Source organism: Panthera onca, chromosome A2, assembly GCF_046562875.1.
Source record: "Panthera onca isolate mPanOnc1 chromosome A2, mPanOnc1 haplotype 2, whole genome shotgun sequence".
Lineage (NCBI taxonomy): Eukaryota > Metazoa > Chordata > Mammalia > Carnivora > Felidae > Panthera > Panthera onca.
In genome coordinates this window covers 3,057,087-3,082,428 of record NC_138340.1, presented here as the reverse complement: position 1 = coordinate 3,082,428, position 25,342 = coordinate 3,057,087, and the positions used below count along the sequence as shown (strand labels likewise).

At 64.7% G+C, this 25,342-nt stretch overlaps 1 protein-coding gene across 2 annotated transcripts; it reads left to right on the top strand.

Annotated features, from left to right (window-relative positions):
* Window positions 1–2,909: 2,909 nt before the first annotated feature.
* ZBTB7A (zinc finger and BTB domain containing 7A) lies at window positions 2,910–22,853 on the top strand. 2 transcript variants are annotated; one of them, XM_078443610.2, is made up of 3 exons: window positions 2,910–4,096; window positions 13,513–14,783; window positions 18,766–22,853. In XM_078443610.2, the coding sequence occupies exons 2-3, from the start codon at window positions 13,528–13,530 to the stop codon at window positions 19,262–19,264; spliced, it is 1,755 nt and encodes a 584-aa protein (XP_078299736.1). In that variant the 5' UTR covers window positions 2,910–4,096; window positions 13,513–13,527; the 3' UTR covers window positions 19,265–22,853. The 2 variants fall into 2 exon arrangements, with proteins under 2 accessions (XP_078299736.1, XP_078299737.1); XM_078443611.2 differs by lacking the exon at window positions 2,910–4,096 and adding an exon at window positions 4,849–5,362.
* Window positions 22,854–25,342: the final 2,489 nt, after the last annotated feature.

Here is a 25,342-nt window from a genome sequence, read left to right as displayed (position 1 = left end):
GCGGGGCGGCGGGGGGGCGCCTCGCTCCTGCTCGCGGCCGCGGGATGTGCGCGTGCGCGGGGGACACACCCGAGTGACGTGCGCGTGTATAGATGGACACGTTGTGTTTACGCATGCGTGAGTCGACGGACGTGTGGACGGTGTTGAGTTTGGGGCTGTTACAAGTAACGCTGTTGCGGATTTTCGCGCACAAGGTGCTGTGTGGGCCAGATGCTGTCCTTTCTCTTGGATACACACGTAGGGTCCCCCGTTAACTTCTGGAAGAAGTGCCACAGCTGTGCCGCTGGGCATTCCCACCACTCGTGGTGCTGGTGGCAGGGGGGCGGGGGTTCCGGCCTCTCCCCAATCCCATCGACACTTGTTACCGACCTTTTTCACTCTCCCCATCCCAGCAGGGGTGAGGTGGTGTTCATCGTGGTTTTGATTTGCATTTCCCTGATGACTAATGATGTTGGGCAACTTTTCATGAACTTTATGGTCCGTTTATGTATCTCTTTTGGAGAAACGGCTGTTAAAATCTTTCGCGCGGTCGAAACAATTTGGTCACTTTGCTTTTAGCGTCGAGTTTCAGATTTCTTGGTAGGTTCCGAGAATTCGGCCCTTATCATATCTATGATTTTCGAACCTTGTTTCTCCCCTTCGGTGGGTGTTTCTTTCACTCCCTTGGTGTTCTCTGAAGCACCAAAGTTAAGGACTGTTACTTGAAAGATATTTTAAATTTCATGGCAAATAACGTATGCATTGGGGCGCCTGGCCGGCTAAGTCAGTAGAGCATGTGACTGTTGATCTCGGGGTTTTGAGTTCGAGCCCCACGCGGGGCGTAGAAAATACTTAAAACAATAATATACGCATGGTACGGAATTCAGAAGATCAAAGACAGTGAACAGAAGGTCTCTGGCCCTGCTCCCCATCCTCCTGAGAGCATCCCCCAGAAGCTATCCCCGTTCACGGTGACAAGGATTACCTGCTCAAAATCTACAAATTTGCAGCCTAGCCAACACAACCTGAATTCACGTCCACCCAATGCCTCGCTGTGCGTCTTTGGGAAATTATTCAACTTCTTCTCCTCCGGGTCTCGGTGTCATCATCCCGTACCTCAGGCTTGACAATCAATGCTGCACAGGGGGACCGACATCGCAGGCGGAGACAGAAGTCAGAAAAGCAGAGCTGACTGACGTTCCCACCGACCCTGGAACGAGAGTTAGTTTGGAGACAAGTGCCCGCTATGTGTCAATTTTCGTATTGCTCTGTGGCTAAGACAGAGCTGGTCAGGTTGACACGCCCCAAGAAGCATCTGACGGGGGTGGGGGTTCTGCCGATGAAGTAACAAACGCTAGGAGTGCGTGTGGATGTTTCAGCTCTGAAGGGTGGGTTTCAATCCAGCGCTGCCCTGGCCAGGAACAGGAGGGGGGTGTGGCCCAAGAGTAGTAATAACACCGACAGAATGACATCTAGGCTGTATACTAAGGACTTCTGCCGCACTGTGCTGTTGAAGATCGTTACCCCTGCCACCTTGTCTCTCCCCTGTTTACAACCCTAGGAAGTCCGGGTCATTATTTTCTAAAGGACGCTGAGGATCAGAGAGGTTAAGTAACCTGCCCAAGGTCACACAGTAACTCAATCTCTTATGCTCTATGAACTCTAAAAATAGTATCTACCTGGGTAATGTGGGGGGAGGGGAGGGAGTAGGGTCTGAGGAATGGGCGTCAGGACAAAGCTTTGCCTCCCTTCCTGTTGTCACTGCAGGGACTGGAGTGAGCATGGGGGGTGGGGCGGGGTATGCCAGCCCGGCACATCCTTGGAGGAGCCACCCCCAGCCCTTCTGGCAGGGTCCAGAGTCAGGTGGAATGCTGGATTTGACGCCCTTGCCCCTTGACCCTCTCTGGGCCTCAGTTTTCTCATATGGAAGATGGAAATTATGTAACGCCTCCTTCTCAGGGCATAATGAAGTTTAGATTCGACGCCAATCTTCTGTACGCGTCTATATTCATTCCCTGCCCCTTCTGAAGCGGTTTATCCCCTGCGGAAAAACGGTGCAGGATATTCAGGGCGGCGTGGTACAGGAGGGGAAACTGAGTCACCCGGAGGGTGGAGCTTGCGGGGAAGGGGGTGAGGCCGCTGAGGAGCAGGGCCCGAGCTCCAGTTATCTGCAGGAGTCCAAGTTGTCTTTCTGCCTGGCCCTTCTGTCCTAAGGCTGATGGCAGGCCGATGGCAGGCCGGTTTAAGGAAGGAAAACGGGCTTATATCCCAGGCAGGGTCGTTAGAGCAAAGTCCCTGGGTTCCACCCTCACCGGGACCCACACGGCCCCTCCCTCAGTCCCTTCCTACCTACTAGGGGCCGGTTTCAGTCCTGGGGCTGGCTGGCACTTCCCCTCTGGGGGCCTCCCGGGTTTCCCCTAGAAGCCAAATTATTATTACAAAAGCCGATTCAACCCGTTTGGGAGTTGAAAGGCGCCTTTAATATGTTGGGCGAAGAAGCAATAAAGTACGAGGGGCGGTGGGAAGCTTTGAAGTCCGAGAAGGACAGACCCCGTCCGCTTCACCCACGGCAGGACCAGTAATGGTGGTGATAATGATGGTAACAGTAAATAATAATGATTATAACGCGATTGGACGTTAGAATGGAGGTAAACAGTACCCGGGACAGAGCCAGCCACTCGAGAGGCGCTCGGTAAAAGGCGGCTCTAAAGCAGGTGCCAGCCCTCTCCGTCCGAGGGAAGGAGGAAGGGGAAACTGAGGCCCAGAGCCCCTCGCGCGGCTGATCGCACCGGCCGGCCCTCCCCAGGCGCCTACTGTGTGCAGCGGGCAGCCAGCCGGCCGGGCCGGGTCAGGCTGTTCTCACCGCGCGGCCCCTCCTCCCCCTCCCCCGTGCCCCGCCGGACCTCTCCCACGACCGGGGAGGAAGTGGGAGAAATGGACAGGGGAAAAAAGTCGGGCTGAGCCAACGCCTCCCCGCTCCCCATCTCTGCCCGCTCCGGAGCCACGCAGACCCTTGAGCGAACGGCCCGCAGGACCCAGACGTCCGGGGCCCGGTCCCCGTCCAGCCCAGCGGCCCGCAGTTGGGTGGGGGAACTCGGCAAGCCGGGAAAACAACCGCCCAGCCCGCCCCTCGCCAACCCCTTCCCCCGCTACGCCCCTGGCGCAGCGGGCGGAGGCGACTCTTTTATATAATCGCGGGCAGGCAGGTTGGCTGTTTCATTTAGGGACCCGGGAGCCCAGCGGACCCAAGCCGTCAGTCGAAAACCCGCCCCCGGGTCCCTTCTGCGGCGGGGCAAACTGAGGCCCCGGGAGGGCCGGCGCCTGGCCCGGGGTCCCCGCTCCCTCGCCCCCCCCTACCCCCAGCGGCCCAGGCCGCCGCGACCCACGCCCGCGTCGGTCCTCGCAGTGCGCACAGCCCTCCCCGCCCCCGCTGCCATCCTGCCACGCCCCGGGCGTCGGGGGCAAAGCCCGCGCCCCCCCGCACCCGCCCCTGCGCAGAGGCTGGGGGCCTGTTTATCTGGAGGCCCCCACCCCCCTCCACCCCGGGGGGCCCGCTCCCCCCGCGCCCCGGGGAGCTCTGGGGCCAGATAAGCTGGCAAGCTGGCACGGCGCCGCGCAGCGGGGCGGAGAGGTCAGAGGAGGGGGGGCGCGCCGGGGGCGGGTTGGACCCCCCCCCCACCAACTTGACAAAACCTAATAACAGCCCGGTCTCCCCGGCGCAGCGGGCGAAGCCCCACGGGAGGGCAGAGACGTGGCAAGAGGGGACCTGCCGAGCCTGTTCTGGCCTCCGAGGCCGGGGTGGGGGGGGCGGGCTGGGCGTGGGGGGGGGGCCGGCGGCTGCGGCACCTTTAAGACAAGGGAGGACCCCTCTTGCCCTCGGAGAAACCAGGAAGGGAGTCGCGAGCATCATACGGGGCTTTGGCTGTACTGTACAGTTACTGTAGGGGCAGTGACGCCGCCGCCGCCGCCGGAGCGAGGGAGCGACGAGTGGAGAGCGCGAGAGGCGGAGAGCGAGAGACGCGGACCCCGGAGGCGAGCGGCCGAGGAGCCCAGTCCCAACTCCGGGCCCCGGCCCCTCGCGCCCCGGCCCGGCCCGGCCCCGGCCCGGCCGCGCGAGGTAAGTCAGCGCCCGGCGCGGCCCCCCGCACGGGGTGCAGGGCGGGGACGGGCCGGGGGCGCTGCGCCCACCTCTGCCCTCTCGGGAAGGGGAGATCCGGGAAGCCGCGGACGTTCCGCAAGTTTCAGAGGAGGGGGTGGTTGCCAGCTGCCCGGAGGCTGGGAGCGCCCTGGATCCCGAGCGCGGGGAGGGGGCGCCGCCCGGGAAGGGGGATTGGGGGCGAAGTGCATGGGCTTATGCCCCAGCACACCCCCCCCCCCGCGCCCCAGTGCATGGCTTTTCGGGGATCCCAGACGCGCGGGGAGCGGGGGAGGGGAAGCGGGGCCGCATTGAGGGTGGGGGGGAACCGGCGTGGGGAGATAGGGGGGCGCGTCGCGTGCTAAGTTTGCAGCTAGGTACTGGGGGTGCTTTCGCCCCCCGGGGGCCTATTCGGTGCTGCGTGCATACGTTGGAGTTGGCCAGGATTGAGCTCCATGGGGGATGGGGGGGGAGGGGGCTGAAAAAACAGGGAGGGGGGCTTTGCAAAGGAGGGGGAAGGGGTGGAGTGTCCCGGTGGGCGGGCGCGGCCGCGGGGGCTTCTGGACGCCGTAGTCCCCCCACCGCTTGCGACTGGCAGGTGGCAGGCGGCTGGGACTACAAGTCCCAGGGTGCCTCGCGCCGGCGGCCCGCCGCGGTCCGCGGGTAGGGGCGGTGCGGAGGAGGGGCGGTGAGCGGCGGGCCGGCGAACCAATGGGCGCGGACCGATCGCGCGGCGCGGCGCGGGGGCGGGCCGAGCCGGCCCGGAGGCGGGGCCTGAAGCCGGGCTCCCCTCGCCGGGGGCCGGTGGCGGTCCCCGGCTTCCGGCTGCGCGGCCCGCGGGCCGGCCCCCTCCCCGCCCCGGGGCCCCTCCCCGCCTGGTTGTGTAACCGTCCCCAGCCCCCCTCCCCTCGGCCCCCCGCCCCGGTAGGGGGGGGGGGGTCACCCACCCGGCGCTCCCCGGGGAGGGCGGCGGCCCCAGCGGCCGCGGGGCGCAAGCGAGCCCGGGGATGCGCGGCCTAGTGCAGGCCGGGCCCGGGCGTGGGGGAGGCGGGCGGGCGGACCCAGATCCGGGGTAATTTGCATCGCCCTCCCCCCAGCCCGGGTGGGGATTGGCCGCCGGCGGCGGGGGGTGGCGCGGGGCCAGGCTCACTGCCGCCTCCCGGCCCCTCGGAGGGAGCCAGCCCAGCCGCAGCCGCCGCCACCGCCGCCGCCGGGGCCGGGCCCCCTCGCCGCTGCCCCGGGAAGGAGGTAGGAGCCCCCCACGCGGGCGGTGCGGCGGGGGCCCGCGGGCCGGGGCGGGGGCCGCGCGCTGCGGCCGGGGCGGGGGAGGGGGCCGCTTCCTGCCCCCGCCCGGGCCTGACTCAGCCTTGGGTGGGGGGACAGGCCTGGCCCCTTGCCCCGCCCGCGCGGCCGCGCGGCTCCGGCCCCCGGGGAGGGGGCGGAGAGCACCCCTCTCCCCGCCGCCCGCGCCCCCAAAGCGCGTGACCCCGTCTCCTCTGGCTCAGACCCCCCTCCTTCCCCTTGACGCCACCACCACGTGCGAACCCTGAGTCCCGGCAGAGGAGGGGGTGAGCTGGTGGGATCCGGCCCCCTCCCTCGCCCTTCCTCCCTCCCTGGCTTGGGAACCAGCCCCCTCCCCCAGTCCCGGGCCTGGAACCAGGCAGGGGCCTGAACTGAGCGCCGGGGCCGGTGCACCCCCCCTCCCTCCCCCGGGCACAGGCCTTTGCGGGTTCTGGGTGGCACTGCTGGCTGGGGAGCCCGGTGGACCGCAGCAAGAGACTGCTGTCCAACCTGGCTGGGGCACCCAGTGGGCGCCCACTAAATGTTTGGGGAATGCAGCCAGCAGTGGAGTGAGCCGGCAGGGGAGGCAGACAACTCCTCCCCCCACCCCCCCAAGCCGGGCGGCGGAAGTGAGAGAGGTGCTGGTGCCCCTTCCCCGGGTGTGCCCACCTGGTTCACCCATGGGTGGCAGGCTTGGTTTACTACGCACCCCCTCCCCCTGCCAGCTGCCTCCGGGAGCAGGGCTGGCTGGAGAGGGCATCCGGGATTCCATGTCAGCGCCCCCCCCCCCCCCCCACCACAACACGGCCAGGGCGTAACCCTGAGTGTGCCGCTCCCACACTGGGGGGGCCCTCCGCAGGACCAGCCGATCACTTCCTATTGGCAGAGCTGGTCTTGGGAGAGGTCCGGGGAGTCCAGGCTCGGCTCCGTGCAGGGGGCATTTTCCCCTGGGGGCCACCCCCGCTGGGGCCCCTAGAGCGCACCGGGCCTGGCACTTGTCGGCTGGGCTCGGGGCTCTGTTTACCGCCAGCCATCGCTGTGGAGACGGGAGCCTAGGGGAGAAGGGGGGGCAGGAGCCGGTGACTGGAAGAGCGGAGGCCTGGGATCCGCATGCCTAATGAGGGAAAGAGGAGCCAACGGGGACACTGAAATTTTAATTCGAGGGTCACTTTGGGGGGGTATTTATTATTCAGTTCTGATTGGCTGCGTGGTGGCCAGTCAGCACCCTGGCCTCGGCCGGGAGCCACGAGAAACTCTCAGCACAGGCCCTAGGAGAAGCAGCAGGGGGTGGCCGCAGGGAGCTGATGCGCCCTTTCCTCTGTGTGGGAGACTGAGGCCTGGCAGAGCTGGGTCTCATCCAGTGGGGAAGGTTCCTGAGGCCGTAGCAAGTACTCGTGTTTGCTTTTTCCCTTCCTTTCTCTTCCTTGGGGCCCTCTGACCTATAGCTGGGTCAGGCTGGTGGCAGTCCCCTTTGCCACAGGAGGAAACCAAGGCTGGGAGGGGAGGCTAGACACGCGTGTGGGGACCCCGGGGCAGGGAGGGGGGGGTGGCTTACAGCAACCCTCGGAGCAGGTGCCGTGTTGGGCAGGGGAGACTGAGGCCCAGGGGGAAGCAGAGAGCAGCCCAAGGTCACCTAGCTGGGCCTGGGTCTGACCCTCATGGTCCTGCCTCCTGGCTCACAAGACGAGTCTCCTCTCAGCTGAGGGGCACCCACCCACTTCTCTTCCTGGGGGCCTGGGGGCTGAGAGCCGGCATTTGTAGGCCAAATGGAGACTTCCTGGGGCTTATGAAACCCTGTGTCCAAAGAGGACAGCGAGGCTCAGAGAGGGCCAGCCAGGTGCCCAAGGTCACACAGCATGAGCCCCTTGTCCTCTCGCCTCCCCAGCCTTCTGTGGCAGGCACTTTTATGGCTCCCTAAGGCCTTTCCTGCCCTCTCTGAGCCACAGTCCCGCACCTTGGCACCTTGGCCCCTGGAGATGGGCAGGGCTCTGGGTTTTATGACCCATTATACCCAAGATGACTGAGGTCACCTCGCTAAAGCTGAGACTCAGGGCCAGCCCCTCTGCAGCAGAGCTGGCCCGAGGTCTGCTGGGGTTTCGAATGACCCACTAGCTGCTGTGTGACCTTGGACAAGCCCCTTGGCCTTTTGGAGCCTGGGTGTCCCCCGCTGTAAATTGGGGTTACAGGGTTCTCCCTGCGTGGTGCCTGTGGGTCTACCTGTGTCCTCTTTCCTGCCCTCCCTCATGGAGGGAGCACCTAGGCCAACTCAGGGCGCAGTGGGGATTCTGGCGGAGTGTGTCGCCAGCCCGGCCACTTGAGACATGCAGAACCCCCTCACCTGTCACCTTGTGCTCCAGGCACCTGATGGACCATAAACCGCCCTGCAACAGCCCTGGGCAGTGGGGACCAGAGGAACAGGCTTGGGTGGGGGCCAGTGTGGTCCAGTCCCAGCCCAGCCCTCACCTCCACCTGAGGTCTCCTTGGGGAGGTCACCACCCCTCTGCCAGCCTCAGTCTCGCCATCAGCCCAAACCTGTGGTCCTGAGGGTTTAGTCCCCGATTCCCCAGGAGACTTGGCTGAGCGACTGTCGTGCGGTGTCAGGGCCTGGGAGAGTGCTGCATCCCTGGTGACCAGGGGTTAGGGCCCCCCTGTCCTGAGTTCACAGATGTCAGCAGGACTCCAGTCCTGCCCCAGGCTCCCTCTGTGACCTCAGGCAAACCTCTCCCTTTTCTGAGGCAGAGGCAGCTCTGAGGGGGCGTGAGAATAAGCTGTCCTCAGCCCCAAGGCCTCCAGGGTAGGGGGTTCAGTCCCTTGCTGGTACCTGGGGGCAGTGTGGAGGAGCGGGGAGGAGCCTGGGAAGGACCAGTCGGGCAGTACAGAGCCAGTGGGCTTGTGTTCAAAGTGAGCTCTGCTGTGTGACCCTGGGCGAGTCACTTCCCCTCTCTGAGCCTCAGTTTCCTGACCCGTAAAGTGGGGCAGTGATTACAGACCTGTAAGGACCCCTGTCGAGATCAGGGTCGGGCCTGTTGAGGAGCAGCGCCTGCCCTCGGGGCCCAAGTCCTGAGTGGAGCCCCAAAGCGCGGAAGGGGCCCTGCTGAGAATCTGGCGCTTGTGAAGAGCCTGGCCAAAGGACTGGCCCCTCCATCTGTCCCCCCAGCAGGCTGTGAGCGGCCACTCAGTGGAAGTGTCCCCACCCACGCCTTTCTGGTTTAACTGGAAAACAAGGCCCCGTCCCACCTCCCATCAGGATGTGTTTGATGGGAGGGAGCTGGCGGGTTCGTGGGCACAGGACACAAGGCCCCCACGGGCCAGGCTCCCCCTCGTCTGGGCCCTCCAGGCTTAGCGATCCACCTGCCCGGGCTGGGGGCGGGGGGGGGGGGGTGGGGTGGGTGGGAGGTGCAGGCACCTCCTGGTAACAAGCAGGCCTCGGGGGAGGGAGGGAGAGGTCTGGACGAAAGAGAGGACAGCTTCGAGAGGCCAGCCAGGCCCCTTCTGGGCATTTTGTCCAAGCGGGTACAGCCTGAGCAAGGGTGGGCTAGACCGTGATGGGAATCTGTGAAGCCTGGCTTTGCTTACCCCCAGGTGATGGGAAGCTCATTCCTTCTAACTCCCCACGAGTGGCTCTGGCTTCCCGGGGATTCCTCTTGGAAGCCGGGGACTGGTGTCAGGGCTGTTACTTCCTGGCCCGCGACAGCCCTCGAGAGCGTGGGAATAGGGTGAGCCTCAGCCCCACCCATGAGTTGGGGGTCAGATGGGATCCTCGTGACCTCCTCGAAGCACCCCCCGCCCCCCAACTTCCCACCGGCCTGCAGCCTTCCTGCCTCTGGCCCTTTAAGGCCTGGGCAGGAAGCCCCTCCCCATTTAGGGCAATAAATGGACACATAAAATGGCCGAGGGCCTGTTTGCTGGTGTCTGGCCTGGCTGGAGGCCTGTGAGGACAGGCGGGCTGGCAGCCCGGCAGCCACCCTGGGCCGTTGGTGCCCCCCACTCCCTAATCGGGACGCTGCATTCCTGTCCCATTAAACCCCAGGCCGGGGACCGGGCCAGGCAGGGATTGGCACCAGGTCAGGGCGGGGTTACCCGTTGGGACCAACCTTGCAACACAGGCCGCTGGCCTGGGAGGGGGCGGGGGCGGCTGGGCGTGGGCCTGGCGACCGCACCTGGGCACCAGACTTGCTGTGTGACCTTGGGCCGGCCACCCACCCTCTCTGGGTCTGGTTTTCCCCTCCAGGTGAGGGCTCCTCACCCCTGGCTTCCTCCTGGGGCCTCACCACATACTTCCTTGACACGCAGTAGGTGGAGAGGGGGCTGAATTCCTGGAGTCATGTTCGGAGGTTAAGTTCGGAGTCCCCCCCATCCTCAAGGAGGCCCCGGGGCGGGGGGGTCAGTAAGCAGCCTCACTGGGCCTTTGGGGACACATGCCGGCACACAGTAGGTCCTCAGGCAGAGTTTGCTGAATAGGTGGGGCTGGGACCCTGGGCCTCAAGCAGCCCCAGTCCCCTTGGCACTTGTCATGACCTCCGAGGAAACTGAGGCACAGAGAGGCCCTGCCTCTTGCCCAGTGTCCTACAGCCTGGAAGTGGAGGACCTGGGATTTGGGCTCGGACTGCTGTGCATGGCACATAGTAGGTGTCAGAGGTCCCTTCTTTGGTTTCCTGTTCTACTCTGTGTCGGGGCCGGGGCGTGGGGGGTAGACAGGCCTCAACCGCTCATTAAGCAACCCCCCTCACCCCCTCTTCCAGGAAGACAGCAGGTGGCAGTTACCTGCCCACCCCCTGCTGGCCGCCCCCTCTCCTTCCCCACGAGTCTGGGGAGGGGGGCGAAGGAGGAGGCCCGCCCCAACCCTCACCTTGCCCCTGACCTTGGGAAGCACGGTAAATAGGGCCTCCTCCCCCTGTCCCTCTCCGGGGCGCCCACCTCCCGGCCTTTGCCTGTCCTGTTCCCCGCGCTCAGGATGCCCTTGCCACACCTGCTGCTCCTGGGGCCAGGCGAGGGCACTCCTGACCTGGCGCTGGGTCCCCGGCCTGGCCGCTGGTCTGCTGTGTGCCCTTGCCCAGGCCTCCTCACCTCTCTGAGCCTCTCCTCGTCTGTAAAGCCCTGGGCTTACAGCGAGAAGGATGGAACAAGGTGCCAGTTAGTCCCCAGTCGTCCAGGGCACACGGGAGGCCCCGGGAGGGCTCCCGACAGGCCCCGGGTTCTGCTGCCTTGGAAACAGTGCGGCAAATAAATGACCCTAGGTTAGCTCAGAGGTGGGACCGGGGGAGCGCGCCAGCCGGGTGGGCGGGGCTGGGTGTGGGCTCACTCCGCGCATAGCTCTGTGGTCTTTGGTTCATCCGGTTTGCTGCGCCCCTACTGTGCGCCGGCGGCGGGGGTGGGGGGAGGGGGGGAGCCTGCTGAGGCCTGCCCCTCGGCCGCCGCCGAGTCAGCACCGAGCGCCCCGGAAATCCCATGGAGGCGGGGCGGGGCTCTGATGAAAGATGGGCTGGGTGGGTGTGGGCCTGAGCTGTGAGGACCCTGGCCCTGGAGGGTGGGGACCTGGCCGGCGTGGGGGTGGGGCTTCCTGGAGGAGAGAAGTTTCATTGGGTCGTCCTGACCGAGGCAGCCACCTGGCGTGGGGGCACCTACTGGGTGTCAGGTGCCGGCCGGGCCTCTTAGGGTGCAGGAGGCCACACGGCTGTCCTGGCGAGAAGATGCCGTGGCGCACAGTGGGTGTTCAGCAAACAGGTGCCTTTTAACTGCCGGGTCGCCCGCCTGACCCACGCGCGTGGGGTTTTCTGCCTCTGCCTTAGAGGGAGGGGCCCCAAGGGGTGGGGGCAGTGGCCTGGGGTGTGGCACGCAGGTGGCGGGAGGGTGTGGGCCAGGTTGTCTGCAGACCCAGTTTAGTTTCCAGGCTGAGGGATGAGGCAAGGGCTTGCTGGGGGTGGGGGGGGTGTCTTAGGATTACGTGGGGGAAACAGAGGCCCTGGCTGGAGGGGACAGAGACGTGGCCTTTGGACCTACGGGCCGCGCCACACTGCAGGCTCTCCTGGCTGGTGCAGACCCAGGCCCAGGGCCCGGGCCGGCGCCCCGTGCCTGCTCCCCCAGCCGGCTGCAAACCGGAGCCCGAGCATCTTCATACTTAGGACCGGGCTGCGCCAGCCCCCTTGCCCGGCAGGCGCAGTGCCCGTGGGAAGGCAGGGGTGGGGCAGCCTGGGGGGCGGGGGTTGGGGGGGGGGGAGGTGCTGGTGAATGCTCTGAACCATTGCAGGTCCGGACCTTGAGGCACCTGGGGGGAGGATGGCAAGCGGGGCCACGGTGGCCATCTTGAGGCCTTGGTGGCCCGGATCAGAAGGGGGTGAGGAGGGCCGAGGCCAGTCTGATCCGGAGCCCATCTGCCCACTTGCTCCCTGGGGCCTGGGGCCAGACGGCAGATGGTGGCAGGGGGTGGGAGCCGCCACAGGGGCTCCTCCGAGGCTTCCGTGGCTGGGCCTCAGATGGGGTCGGGCGTCCCCCCCCCCATCTCCTGCTCCCAACAGCCACATCTGAGCCTCCCCCCCCCCCGGCCCCACCACAGGCTGGCGGAACAGAGGGGGGAGCCGAGCAGCTGGTGTGGTCAGCGGGAAAGAGGGCGGGCCGCAGAGAGAGGCGTCCTGGGAAGTGTAGTGCCGGCCCAAGTGGCCACACAAAGGCCTCTGTGTCAGCCCCAGGGCCAGGGCCCTGCTCCCAGGGCGGCCCCGGGTCGGGACAGTCCCGGCCTGGCCTTGGGTCGGGCCAGACCAACCCCGGGGTCCCTCGCCAGGCTGGTCCACTCGCGGCGGGAGGGATGTGGGTTGGAGCTGGGTTGGGCTGCTCGTGCTCTGCCTGGGGGGCTGGGGGTCCCGAGGCCCTCAGGCCAAGGAAGGCGCGGCCCCCCTCCCGGGAGATGTGTGGGGGCTCTGTCCTGAGAGCTGGGCAACCGGAGGAACGTGGGTTGTGTTGGGTGGCTTGGGGCAGCTGGGGGCTCCCCAGAGAGGGTGGAGGGGTGGGGACAGGAGCCAGAGGGTTGCACAAGCGCCCGAGTGGGTGGATGAGTCACAGCCCAGGGGAAGGCGGAAAAAGGGAGTGGGGGGAGAGGGGCAGGACAGACGGAGTGTCCCCTACCACTACCGCCAGCTTTTCCAAAGGCCTCTCTGTCCATTTGACAGATGGGGAGACTGAGGCCCTGGGCCGAACAGGGTGGCCAAGAGTTGGGGAGGAGCCGGGTGGGCATGAGGTGGACAGAAAGCCCCTACTTCTCCTCTGGGGGTTCAGCCTGGGTGGGCAGGGAAAAGGAGCCTCAGGCAGTCGTTCCCCCCCGCCCCCACCCCGTGACTCTCTGCTGTGCCTGGGCCAAGCTGAGCTGCGTCGTCCTGGGGGCTCCGTGCTGGGGGCTCCGCGAGGAGCGGGAAGTGGCTTGTCCTGTGGCCACTGGCTCCGCCCCTCCAGGGCACGCCCACAGCCTGGTCCCTGGGTCTTGGCCTTACCCTTTCCTCCTGACTCGGAGCCTCACTGGGAGGTCAGAAAAGGCCCAGGGGCCAGGCAGGGACTGACGACCGGGTTGTCCCCCCGGGTCACACATCCCAGGTTTGAGTCAGGGTACGGCTGAGGGGCCGTGGGCGTGGTTCTCCACCGGGAGCCCTGTTTTCTCACCTCCACAGGGCAGACGGTGCTGCCCGCAGGGACTGCCGGGGGCTCGGCCATATGACAGCGCACAGTGGGTGCCTTGCCTCACCGCCTCCTTAGAGAGGGTGCGGGTAGAAGCCAGCACTCAGATTCATTAGGAAGCAAGGCATTTATCGAGTGCCTACTGTGTGCTCCCGTACCGCCTCAAATCATCCCTTGGCCTGGCACTCTAGGAGGCCCTCTGGTGGAGGGAGGGTGGGGGGGGGAGTCAGGATCTGTCGCTCGAGCCCCCGGCGTGGGTTTTGCCCGTTGATAAGGCAGCACTGTACGTCCGCCTGCCCTGGTGCACAGCTGGGAAACTGAGGCTGGGGGCGGGGCGGGGGGGGGGGCGCCGCCTTCCGGGGGTCCCCAGCCCCGGCCGGTGCGCCCACCACCCCGCACCCTCACGATCACTACTCCCTCCCTCCCTCCCCCCCCCCCCCCACCTGGCGCTGCAGGTCTCGGCGCGGAAGATGGCCGGCGGTGTGGACGGCCCCATCGGGATCCCGTTCCCTGACCACAGCAGCGACATCCTGAGCGGACTCAACGAGCAGCGGACGCAGGGCCTGCTGTGCGACGTGGTGATCCTGGTGGAGGGCCGGGAGTTCCCCACGCACCGCTCGGTGCTGGCGGCCTGCAGCCAGTACTTCAAGAAGCTGTTCACGTCGGGCGCCGTGGTGGACCAGCAGAACGTGTACGAGATCGACTTCGTCAGCGCCGAGGCCCTCACGGCCCTCATGGACTTCGCCTACACGGCCACGCTCACCGTGAGCACGGCCAACGTGGGCGACATCCTCAGCGCCGCCCGCCTGCTGGAGATCCCCGCCGTGAGCCACGTGTGCGCCGACCTCCTCGACCGGCAGATCCTGGCGGCCGACGCGGGCGCCGACGCCGGGCAGCTGGACCTCGTGGGTCAGACCGACCAGCGGAACCTCCTCCGGGCCAAGGAGTACCTCGAGTTCTTCCAGAGCAACCCCATGAACAGCCTGCCCCCCACCTCCGCCTTCCCCTGGTCTGCTTTCGGCACGTCCGACGAGGACTTGGACGCCACCAAGGAGGCCGTGGCCGCGGCCGTGGCCGCCGTGGCCGCCGGCGACTGCAACGGCTTGGACTTCTACGGGCCGGGGCCGCCGGCCGAGCGGCCCTCGGCCGGGGACGCGGACGAGGGCGACAGCAACCCGGGCCTGTGGCCGGAGCGGGACGAGGACGCCCCTGCCGGGGGCCTCTTCCCGCCGCCCGTGGCCCCGCCGGCCACCGCCACGCAGAACGGCCACTACGGCCGGGGTGGGGAGGAGGAAGCGGCCTCGCTGTCGGAGGCGGCCCCCGAGCCGGGCGACTCTCCGGGCTTCCTGTCGGGCGCGGCCGAGGACGGGGACGGGGACGGGCCCGACGCGGATGGGCTGGCGGCCAGCACGCTGCTGCAGCAGATGATGTCATCGGTGGGCCGGGCGGGGGCGGCGGCGGCGGCGGGGGACAGCGACGACGAGTCGCGGGCGGACGACAAGGGCGTCGTGGACTACTACCTGAAGTACTTCAGCGGCGCCCACGACGGGGATGTTTACCCGGCCTGGTCGCAGAAGGTGGAAAAGAAGATCCGGGCCAAGGCCTTCCAGAAGTGCCCCATCTGCGAGAAGGTCATCCAGGGCGCCGGCAAGCTGCCGCGGCACATCCGGACCCACACCGGAGAGAAGCCCTATGAGTGCAACATCTGCAAAGTCCGATTCACCAGGTGAGCCGGTGCGCCGCGGGGCGGGGGCAGGGGGCGGGGTGCAGCGGGCACGCCGGGACCCCCACCCAGCCCCCCCCCCCCCGCAGCACCGCTGTCCCCTCCGGGGATGGTGCTTTCTCTGTCTCGGGCGGGGGAGGGCTCGGGCGCTCCCCAGGCTGAGCCCATAGGCCTCGGGGCCGGACCACGGGAGGCTCAGGCTCGAGGGAAGGCCCGGGAGTCGGGGGTGGGGGGCGTCCTTCTCATCCGGACTGGAGGCCGACGTTTGCCTGGGGAGAGGGTGGCTGCCCCATAGGGCAGGGGGAGCCGGTCTGCCTCCCTGAGTCTCCCAGGAGCCCCGGGGGACTCGCTCTACTCGGCCAGCATTTACGGAGCACCTGCTGGGCGCCAGGCCCTGTCCTAGGCCCCCGGGGACCCAGGAGCGGAGAGGCACGCCAGAATCCCCGTGCGGGCCATGGGGCGTGTGTGAGCTAAAACCACAGAGCTGAGAAGACAGGTTGGGAGCAGAGAACCAGGGAGGGGGCGGCGGCTGTTTTAAACAGAGAGCTGAGTCCCCGAGGAGGGAAGCGCCACTGCAAAGGCCCTGAGGCCAGTTCAGCTTGGGGGTCGCGGCAGCAGCAGGAGGGAAATGGACATGGGAGCCGCTGGGTTTGGTCCCTAGGCAGGAGGAGTTGGAGGCCAGGCTAGGGGAATTTCTGATTGGGTCTTAAGAGTCCAGAGCTGGCCGGTTGGGCCCTGTGGGCCAGCCGGCGGCAGGGGGGGAGGGGGGGGCGCGGGGGGCTGGCGTGCAGGGGCCTGGCCAGGCTGGGTGACTCAGCATCACCCCCTACCCCCACCCGCCCTGGGGTTCCCCCAGCCACGCCCACCCAGGCTGAAGAAAGAGGCCATTGTCCCAGCTTCCCGGCCCTGCCCCATGGGGACAGGATCTAGGGGCTGACCCCCGGCCCCTTCCCCACCAGGCCAGGAGAAGAGGGTGTGGCCCAGACTGCAGGGCTCGGGACCCTAAGCAAGGGGTAAAGGGTGCCAGCTGGGAGGTAGGAATCTAGTTGGGGGCCTGTCCCCCCCCATTTGGTGAGATTGGGGCACCGTTAGTCTCGGGGGCTGCCTCTTCCTCCAGACAGGGGTCCTAAGGTGGCTGTGGGCCGTGCCCTCAGGGTCTCTGGGCCCAGGAGGGGCAGCTTTGTAGAGGCCCAGTAAGCCAGGATCTGGAGAGGTGAGAAGGGGCCTGGGGCTCCCCTGACACTCCCCCCCCCCCCCCCACCCCCGCCCCGGTCCCACACCCCTAATGACAGGCCTCAGGTGGCTTCATTCTGAGCTGGAGTTCTCCTGGCTACCCCACCCTGACTCAGGCTGATCCTGTTTACCAGGCAGGGAAACTGAGGCAGGGAGAGCCACACCAGGCCGGGCCTCTACCCCCACGTGCCCACCTGGCTCCTCTTTGCCCCCAACCCAGGGCCCCAGCCCCCACGCCTTCCTTCAGGCCAGGGAGCCCAGGGGCCCCTGTGAGTCACACTAGAGAGTTGAGTAAGCGGGGCCTGTGGCAGCCGGGGCTATAATTACCCGGACCAGGGCTCGGGGTGACGAAACAGGCTGCTTCCACCCCCACCCCACCACCGGGCAGCCCCTGGCCCGCTGTGCAGCCTGGGACAGGTCGCTTTGCCTCTCTGAGCCTTAACTGGAGGCGTCTCTCTGCTCCTCAGTCGGAGTCCCTGCTGCCCCCTGTGGACCTGGCCCGCGCTGGGATCTGGACGGGACAAGCGGGAGACCGTGTTCGTATAGACTCTGAGGAGGTGGAGGGAAGGGCGCTCCCTCGGGGCTAAGAGACCCGGGTGGTCCAGGGAACGAGCAGTTCACTGTGTCCCGAGTTCTGTTGACTCACGTGGATTATAAGGCTGGAGAAGAGGCAGGGGTCTGGTTGCAAAGGGCCAGGCCTTGAACCTCAGGGCAGTAGAGAGGCTTGAAAGGGTTAGAGCTCTGTGGGTGGTGCCAGAGGTAGGGACCTGGGGCTAGAAGAGCCTGGGGAGACCAAGTCTCTGAGGAGTGGGAAAGGCTTCCTGGAGGAGGAGGGACATTTGAGATGGGGCTTTGACGGATGCATAGGAGTTTGTCGGTCCCGCCACTGAGCATTGTGGTAGGTGTGAAAAGTGAGAGGCCCAGGATGGCTGAGCCGTAGGGTGCACGAGGCTGCAGCAAGGAACGGGTCAGATGCTGGCCAGGGTTGCGGAGACCCAGGTCTCTGCCCCTGCCCTGTGGATTCCAGGCAGGAATCCTCTCCCACGGCTAGAGGCCAACCCAGCGATCACATGAGTCACCTCTGTGATTTGACATCTTCCGGCAGGCGCATTTTTTAAAAAGCGAGAGGAACAGGTGAAAGTAACTCGAGTCGTATTTGACGTCCATTTTTCTTGCGTTCAACGTGTAATCGGCGGACAGAGCTCTAAGCGAGCCAGTTTGCGTGACACGTTAAGCGAACGAAGCCTTCAAGATCTGGGGCGCCTTTTGGACTTGGTGGCCCATCTCAGCTTGAGCAGGCCACGTCGCGAGGGTTTGGGCCGCGTGTGAGAGCTGTGGCTGCTGTGTGACACAGAGCAGCACCCGGACTGTCGTTGCTTTAGGGCTGATCCGTTGGCCAGCTTGGCTGGCTCCGCACTGTTCCCTGTGGGGCAAGATGGGCAGGCAGGGGCCCCGGAATCACCCGGGCCCCAAGGAAACCGGCACACAAACGAGAGTAAGGGGTGGTGGCCTGAGGGACGTGGGGTGGGTCGGGTGGAGTGCGAGGTGGGGAGGGGCCCGTCTGAGGAAGTGACGTCTGAGCTGGAAGTCAGAGATGAAGATCTGGTTAAAAAGTGCTCCAGGCAGCAGGAACAGCATGTGCAAAGGTCCTGAAGTAGGCTTGTGCTCAGCCTGTTGTAGTGACAGCCAGGAATCCAGCGTGGCCAGAGCAGAGAAAGACAGAGGTGCTGGGGGAGTTGACGGGGAGTGGGGGCTGTGGGGTGGGGACCCTCTGTCCCAGAATGCAGGACTTTCCGTCTTAGAGACCAGGACAGCTGGCCACCCTCTCTGTTACCAAACACCCTGGCGTGTTGCCTCATGCCCTGTAGTATTTTCCAGCCCCGGAAATAGGGTCTGGTATTCAGCAGGCACTCAGTAAATGCCTAGTGTTGTGAATGAATGCGGGTGCCACAGGCAGAACCCCCAGAGGGAAGCCCCATTATTTTCCTCCTTCTATGGATAAGAGAAAAGGGGTTCGGAGAGGTTCTGCCATTTGAGTGGTGGCGGTGGGGGGTGGGGGGAGTGCAAGGCGTTTTCCAGCCCCTGTGGGTGTCACTTCCCCAGCGCAGAGGGCCCACGTCTTGGGCCCACGGCCGTGGGTGCCCCGGTATTCCCGGGCTTATCCGTCCTCGGGCTTGGAGGGCCCACGTCTCGGGCCCACAGCCCTGGGTGCCCCGGTATTCCCGGGCTTGTCCCTCCTCGGGCTTGGAGGGCCCACGTCTCGGGCCCACGGCCCCGGGTGCCCCGGTATTCCCGGGCTTGTCCCTCCTTGGGCTTGGAGGGCCCACGTCTTGGGCCCACGGCCCTGGGTGCCCCGGTATTCCCGGGCTTGTCCCCACCCCAGCGCGGAGGGCCCACGTCTCGGGCCCACGGCCCTGGGTGCCCCGGTATTCCCAGGCTTGTCCCCACCCCTGCGTGGAGGGCCCACGTCTCGGGCCCACGGCCCTGGGTGCCCCGGTATTCCCGGGCTTGTCCCCACCCCAGCGCGGAGGGCCCACGTCTCGGGCCCACGGCCCCGGGTGCCCCGGTATTCCCGGGCTTGTCCCTCCTCGGGCTTGGAGGGCCCACATCTCGGACCCACGGCCCTGGGTGCCCCGGTATTCCCGGGCTTGTCCCCACCCCTGCGCGGAGGGCCCGCCTCTCCGGCCGTGGCCCGCAGGGCTCGGGGTGGTGCCGGCGCCCGCTGACCGCCCCCCCTCCGCCCCGCCCGCAGGCAGGACAAGCTCAAGGTGCACATGAGGAAGCACACGGGCGAGAAGCCGTACCTGTGCCAGCAGTGCGGGGCGGCCTTCGCGCACAACTACGACCTGAAGAACCACATGCGCGTGCACACCGGCCTGCGCCCCTACCAGTGTGACAGTTGCTGCAAGACCTTCGTGCGCTCCGACCACCTGCACAGACACCTCAAGAAGGACGGCTGCAACGGCGTCCCCTCGCGCCGCGGCCGCAAGCCCCGCGTGCGGGGCGGGGCGCTCGGGGGGCCCGACCCCTCCCCGGGGGCCGCCGCCCCGCCCGGCGCCGCGGCCCCGCCCGGCTCCCCCGACGGCCGGCGCAACGGCCAGGAGAAGCACTTTAAGGACGAGGACGAGGACGAGGACGAGGCCGGCGCCGACGGCCTGAGCAGGTTGAATGTAGCGGGTGCCGGCGGAGGGGGAGGCGACGGGGGCGCCGGGGCCACCGCCGACGGCAGCTTCGCGGCCGGACTTGCCTGAAAACCAAAAAGAGAAAACAGAAACCCGAGAGAGAGAGAGAGAGAGACAGAGAGAGAGAGAGAGAGAAAATCACCCACCACCCCCCCAAAAACACAAAAAAAGAAAATCTATCTATATACAGATATCTATATCTATATATATATATACAGATATATATATATGAGGCGCCACAGAATCTAGGGTAGTGCTTTTCTGAGATTTTTCTCCTTCATGATGTTCTCTCCCTCCGCGGGGACCCTCGGCCCCGCTCCGGCTCCCCGTACCCCCACCCCGCCAACGGGTTTCGGGGCTCGGTTTGGGGTTTTTGTGGGACATCTAGATTCTGAGCCCCCCCCCCCCCCCGCCCCCGCGGGGCACACCCAGCATGGGGTCTGGGGTCCCATCTGAGGCCTGGTCAGGGCCCCAGGCGCCAGGTGGGGGTGAGGGTGGCCGCGGGGGCTGGGGCACTGGGGTGGGCTTTTGTTTTCGTCCCCTCGCTGGTTTCTATGAGTCTTTCAGACAAGACCTTAAACGATCTCTGTCCGCTGTGAGTGGACGTTAAAATGCACCCTGTCCCCACCCCCATCCTCCTTCCTCAGGGCACTTACTAAGTGGGGGTCTCCCCCCCCCCCACCTCCCCGCCTCCCCGACGGCCTCCCTGCCTCCCGCTCCTGCCTGTGGTCCTGTACGTGTCCTGGCCGCTGTGACACAAATCTATTTATTTCCAGGCCCGGAGAGGGGAGCCGGGGGAGGGGGCGCCAGGGTGGCTCCCTGGGGGGGGGAAGGGGGGGGCTGCCGCCGCCTCCCGTCACGGCACTTACACCCTGGCGGACCCCCCCCCCCTCGGACCGCCGCTCAGGGCGCCCCGCCACCCCCCCCCCCCCCCAGGCCGTGCTCCCCGACCCAGGCCACCCAGACCCCACGAGACGTTTGGAGATTCAAAACATTTTTGTCTTTACCCTCCCCTTAGCCCTCTCCCAAGTTTTTAAAGCACTTTTTAGATTTTTTTTTTCTTTCCCTCCTTAAAAACAAAATTTATATATAGATATATATAGATATATATATATAAAATATACTTTCCTCAGAGGAGCAAAGCAACATTGTGGGGTGGACGAGGCCAGAGCGGAGGGAGCCCAGGGTCTCGAGGTGGCAGGGAGGAGGGGAGAAGAGGCCAGACGTTCTCGTGTCACAAAAGCAATAAAGACAACATTTTACAAAATGAAAGGAAAAAAAAAAAAACAAAAAAACCACAAAAAAACACACACAAAAAAAGACAACCAACCACAAATAGAAGTCTTGGCACTTTGTAACGGAACGGGTACTACACTTTATCTTAATTCTTAATTTAAAACAATGTTTACAAGTTGCAACCAACTTCTATGAAAAGTCGAAAAGACAAAAAAAAATAAAAATAAAAAATAAAAGAGAGCGAGCGAGAGAGAGCGAGCGAGAGAGAGAGCAAAAAGAAATTCCTAAAAGTCAATTTATTTTTGTACAAAATAATAAAAAAAAAAACCCACCGCAGACGCAGAATCCACTTCTGTTCCCCGAGGTGACAGGGGTCAGGAAGGCACGGGGGCGAGGTCTTCTGAGGTATTCGTGCTTTGACCCGGGGCCTTGCCTTGCAGGCAGGACCGTGGGGTTTTTTTGTGTTTCTGCCGTGTCCCCCCCCCCCCACCCCCTCCCATTCTGTCCCGTTTTGGTTCTGATTCGGAGGTGTCTCATCACCTGCGATGGCCACCCGTGTCTGCGGGGACCCTCCTTACTGACTCCCCAGCTCAGGGATGGGCCCGAGAGAGGGCTGGCCTTCCAACCAGCTAGAGCAATCCAGTTCCCCCCCCCCCCCCGCCCCCTGCCCTCGCCCCTCGCCCACTTTGGGGCTCCCCGCCCTCCAGCATGGCCGCCCTTCCTTGTGGCCACCAAGGAGCCGCCATCTGGGACAGGTGAACCCCGTCGAGGCGGGTGGCGGGGCCCCACCTCCAGGGCCTTATATTCCCCCAGGCACCCCTCTTTTTATTCAAAGGCACTGACTGTAATCTGGGGGCTGGCACCCGCCTCCCCCCAGCCTCTGGCTCCCCAAAGGCCCGGTACTGACCGAGCCACAGGCCACGGACGGGGGCCAGGGCTGGGGAGACCGTGTTGCCAGAGGCCAGGGCACCCTCACCCCAACGCCCTCTCGCATATGCAATGCCTAGCGTGGGACCCTGTAAATAGACGCTCTGTCAAGCCGAGACCCTCCCCCATCAAAGCCCAAGGTGAGGGGTGCCCCTGCTCCCCCCCCCCCAGCTGCTGGCCCGTCTCCCTGTGCCCCTTTGCTCTGTGACAGACCCCGTCTTGTGTTTTTTTTTTTTTTTTTTTTTTTAAAGGGAAGCTTTTTAAGAAGGCAACTTTCATCATTGTTTCTACAGGATACTATTCATCACCCCTCCCCCCGAGCCCATCAGCCCCCCAAATGTCTCAGGACCCCCCCTCCTGAGGGGGGGTGGCAGGGGAGCCCAGGGCCGGGTGGCCTCCCTCACACCCCGGTGTCATAGAGTAAGCCCTTTTGGAGAACCATCTGTGGAGGCCAAGCAGAGAGCTCGAGCGCCCAGGCCAGGGACCCCCCCACCCCACCCCAGCTGAGAGGTTCCCTGAGGGGACAGCCCTCTCCCCCCCCCCCCCCCCCGCTCATACACCCCCTCGCAATAAAACCAACTGAAAAATCACAGCTGTCGTCCTGGCCAGTGGGGGCGGCTGGACTCGGGGTGGGGGGATCAAGGCCTCTGGGACTATGGCGGGGGCAAGGGCTGAATCCCCGCCGAGCACACTTTTAACACAGACTTCCTCGGGAATTGCACTAAACCCCTGCCCCTAGCTCTGAGCTCCGCTTCTGATCGCCCTGCCCACCCACTCCGCCTTAACCCCTGGCCCGCCCGCCCGTCCTAGGGGCCGCAGCGTCCGCATGGGCCCAGCGCCAGGACCCCGGCCCCTGACCCCGCGCAATCACATACTGTACATAGACGTGGATCGATTTTATTTTTATTCTTTAAATTAAGGTCGTGATCAAGTGTTGCCAAAGATACTGCTGAGTTCTCGCGTTTCAGGAAACAAACAAACAAAAAAAAAAATATTTGAGGGGGAGCGTGCTGACTGGTCAGAAAGGACACAGCAAAACGTTTTTTTGTTTGGTTGTTTGGGGTTTTTTTTTTTTTTGTGTTTTCTTTTTTTGGGGTGTTTTTTTTTTTTTTTTAACTGCCTGGTACAAAAAAAAAAAAAAAAAAAAAGAAAAGAAAAACAAAGCGAAATTGTTATTTCCATCATCTTGGTGAAGTTTGGGTGGATGTGTGCGCGCGTGTGTGCGAGAGTGAGGTCCGGGCCAGGGGCTCCGGGCAGGGTTGGGGGGGGAGCTCCGGGGGGAGGGGGGGGAGGTGTGTGCCGGAGGGCCTCCCCCCACACCCCCCGGAGCGCTCAGCTGGCCTGTGGGACCTAGGAGAGAGAGGCTAACACCCTTGCTACTTCTCCCAGCCTAGCACCCCCCCCCCCCACCCTGACCCCACCTTTTGAGATTAAGAAAAAAAAAAAAAAAAAAAAAAGCAAAAAAACACTACAAAACAGAAAAAAAAAAACAAAACTTAAAACCCAGTGAATGTAAAGTTCCGGACCAGGCCCAGCCTGGCACGGGTGTGGGCCTGCGCCTCTCCGGGTTCCAGCAGGCCATACCAAAGTCGGCCCCCCCCCCTTGGGTGGCTTGCCCAGGAGACCCCCATGTGGCCATCTCGTCGCCATTTGTACCTGGCTGTCCCTTTGCTTCCTTCCGGGGTTGGGGGGGGCGGTGGCGGGAGTCGGGGGCGGGGGGGGGGGGGGCAGCATTGGACACGTTGCGCATGGTGGGGTCGAGGCTGGGCCGGGCGGGGGGAGGGGCCCCCCAGGACCGAGGCAGTCCAGGCAGCCGGGATTGTAGGAGGCCAGACAGAGTGAAAGGAAAAGCAGGACAAAAAATTTAAAACAGAAAAAAAAAAAAAAAAAAAAAAATCCTATTTTTTGAGAAAGAAAGATATTTATATTTGCAGTTTTATTTTAAAAAGTTATTTAAGCTGAGGAAGCAGCCTTCCTGGAGGGCGGCTGGCGCAGGACGGGTCAGGGCCTGGGGGCTCGGGCGCCCCGGGAGCCATAACCTCAGAGTTCAGACTAGCTCGCACTAAGGACATAGATTTACACAGGGGGTGGGCAGGCAGGGCCAGGAGGTGGAGGGGCTGGGGAGACCCCCGTCCCGATGCCGGGGCTGCCTGGAGGCCATGGCCAGGGTTCCTGAGGCCCAGGGTCCCCCCCGCCCCTCCCAGGCCCAGATACAAGGTGCCTTGGACTTTGGGGGGCCGGGCCTGGTGAACGGGGGCGGGGGGTGGGGGGCAGGGGCGGTGCCCGGGGGCACAGAGCACAGAGCAGACATTCCATAGACTGTATTTGAGAGTCTTTATAAAGTGTGGGAGATTTAAAAAAAATCAATTGATAAAAATGCACTTTTGGGGGTGGGGGGGGGAGAAGCTTTAAAAGTAATAAAAACAAAAACAAAAAGACAAAAGATGAAAAACCAGACAAAAAAAAATCATTTTTCTTGTACATAAAAAACCACTAAACGCAGCCTGTTACGACCGCTGCTGCCTCATTTGCCTGATTTTGATGTTCTTTGTGTTTTGTTTGGGGGGAGGTGGGGAGCAGGGGACGGTGGGTGGGGGCTCGGGGGCCCCCTTCCCTGAGGGTCCGGGCTCATGCACCCACACCAGTCGGGGCCCCTGCGGTGACCTGGCCTCGGGGCTCCCGGGGTGGGCGGGTGTCCCCAGCATCGGCAGGCCCAGGGCCCCTACAGAGGAGGTGACCCACAGTGTGGGCTTGGCAGGTGGCACTGGGAAGGGGCCCGGGGGCGGGCAGGGAGAACTGGCTGGACTGGACGTGCTTCTCCATCGCTTCCAGCTGCAGGGTTTCTGGAGGCCGGCGGGGGGGGGGGGGGGGGAGTGGTGGTGGCTCGCTCGGGCACCCCAAGTCTGTCAGAGGCCCCCCACCCCCACCCCGTGCGGCCCCGCACTGGCCCCGGGGACGCGACCAAGGATCCGAGCTGGCTGCTCCCCAGACATCCCCGGGGAAGAAGGGGGGCCAAAGCCCAAGCACCGATGAAGGATCCTGGACTGCAGCCCCCACGTCTGGGTTGGGGTTCCCAAACATGGGCACTTTCGGGCCCCGGGAAGAGGCCCTCCCTTCTGTTGCCCAGTTGGGCTCAGGCCAGCAGGACCCAGACTGGGGGGGTGGCAGAGGGGACTGGGGGGCCGCAGCCTGGGAGAGCAGTGGCGGGGGCCTGGGGGGGGGGGATAGAGGGTGCCGGCTCCAGGGGTCACGTGGCTGCACACGTGGCGTTCGAACCCAGGCCTCCCCCTCAGCTGAGTGAGGGTGGGGCCGGCAGGGGCTGGGGGCAGCCACCAGCCCCACAAGGGCCTGGTCCCCCGTGCTCCCAAGTCCACTGGGAGAGGCTTGTTTCGAGTTGGAAGTATTCACACACGTCTCCCCCTGTAAAGCCAGAGGCTTTAGCACATCCCAACAACTATGGAATCGTCACCTCTAAGCTCCAGAACATTCCATGACCCCCAGAAGTGCCATTCCCCATTAGCAGTCACGGTCACACCTTCCCCCCACCCCGTGTTCCACTTCCTGTCCCCGGACGGGCCTGTTCTGGACGTTCCACACACGCGGGCCCACACCCCGCGTGGCCTCTGGCGTCCGGGTCCCTCCCTGAGCGTCGCGTGTCCGGGGTCCGTCCGCGGGGCGGCGGGGGTGGGCGCCTGGCTCCTGTTCAAGGTCCGATCACGTTCCCGCCCGAGGACGCGTCTCCATCTGCTGGCCCGTCGGCGGACGCTGCGTGGTCCCCACCTTTGGGCGCCCGTCAGTCACGCTGCCCTGCAGGTGCGTGTCGGGGGCTCCCACGTGAGCCGGCTCCCTCTACCTCCGGGTGGGTCGCGAGGACGGGGCGGGCCGGCTGGTGGTCGCTCCGTGTTGCGCCTGGGGAGGGCCCGCTGTCCCGTCTTCCGGAGCGGCCGCCCCGCTCTCCACGCCCACGAGCCTCCGGTCCCCGCA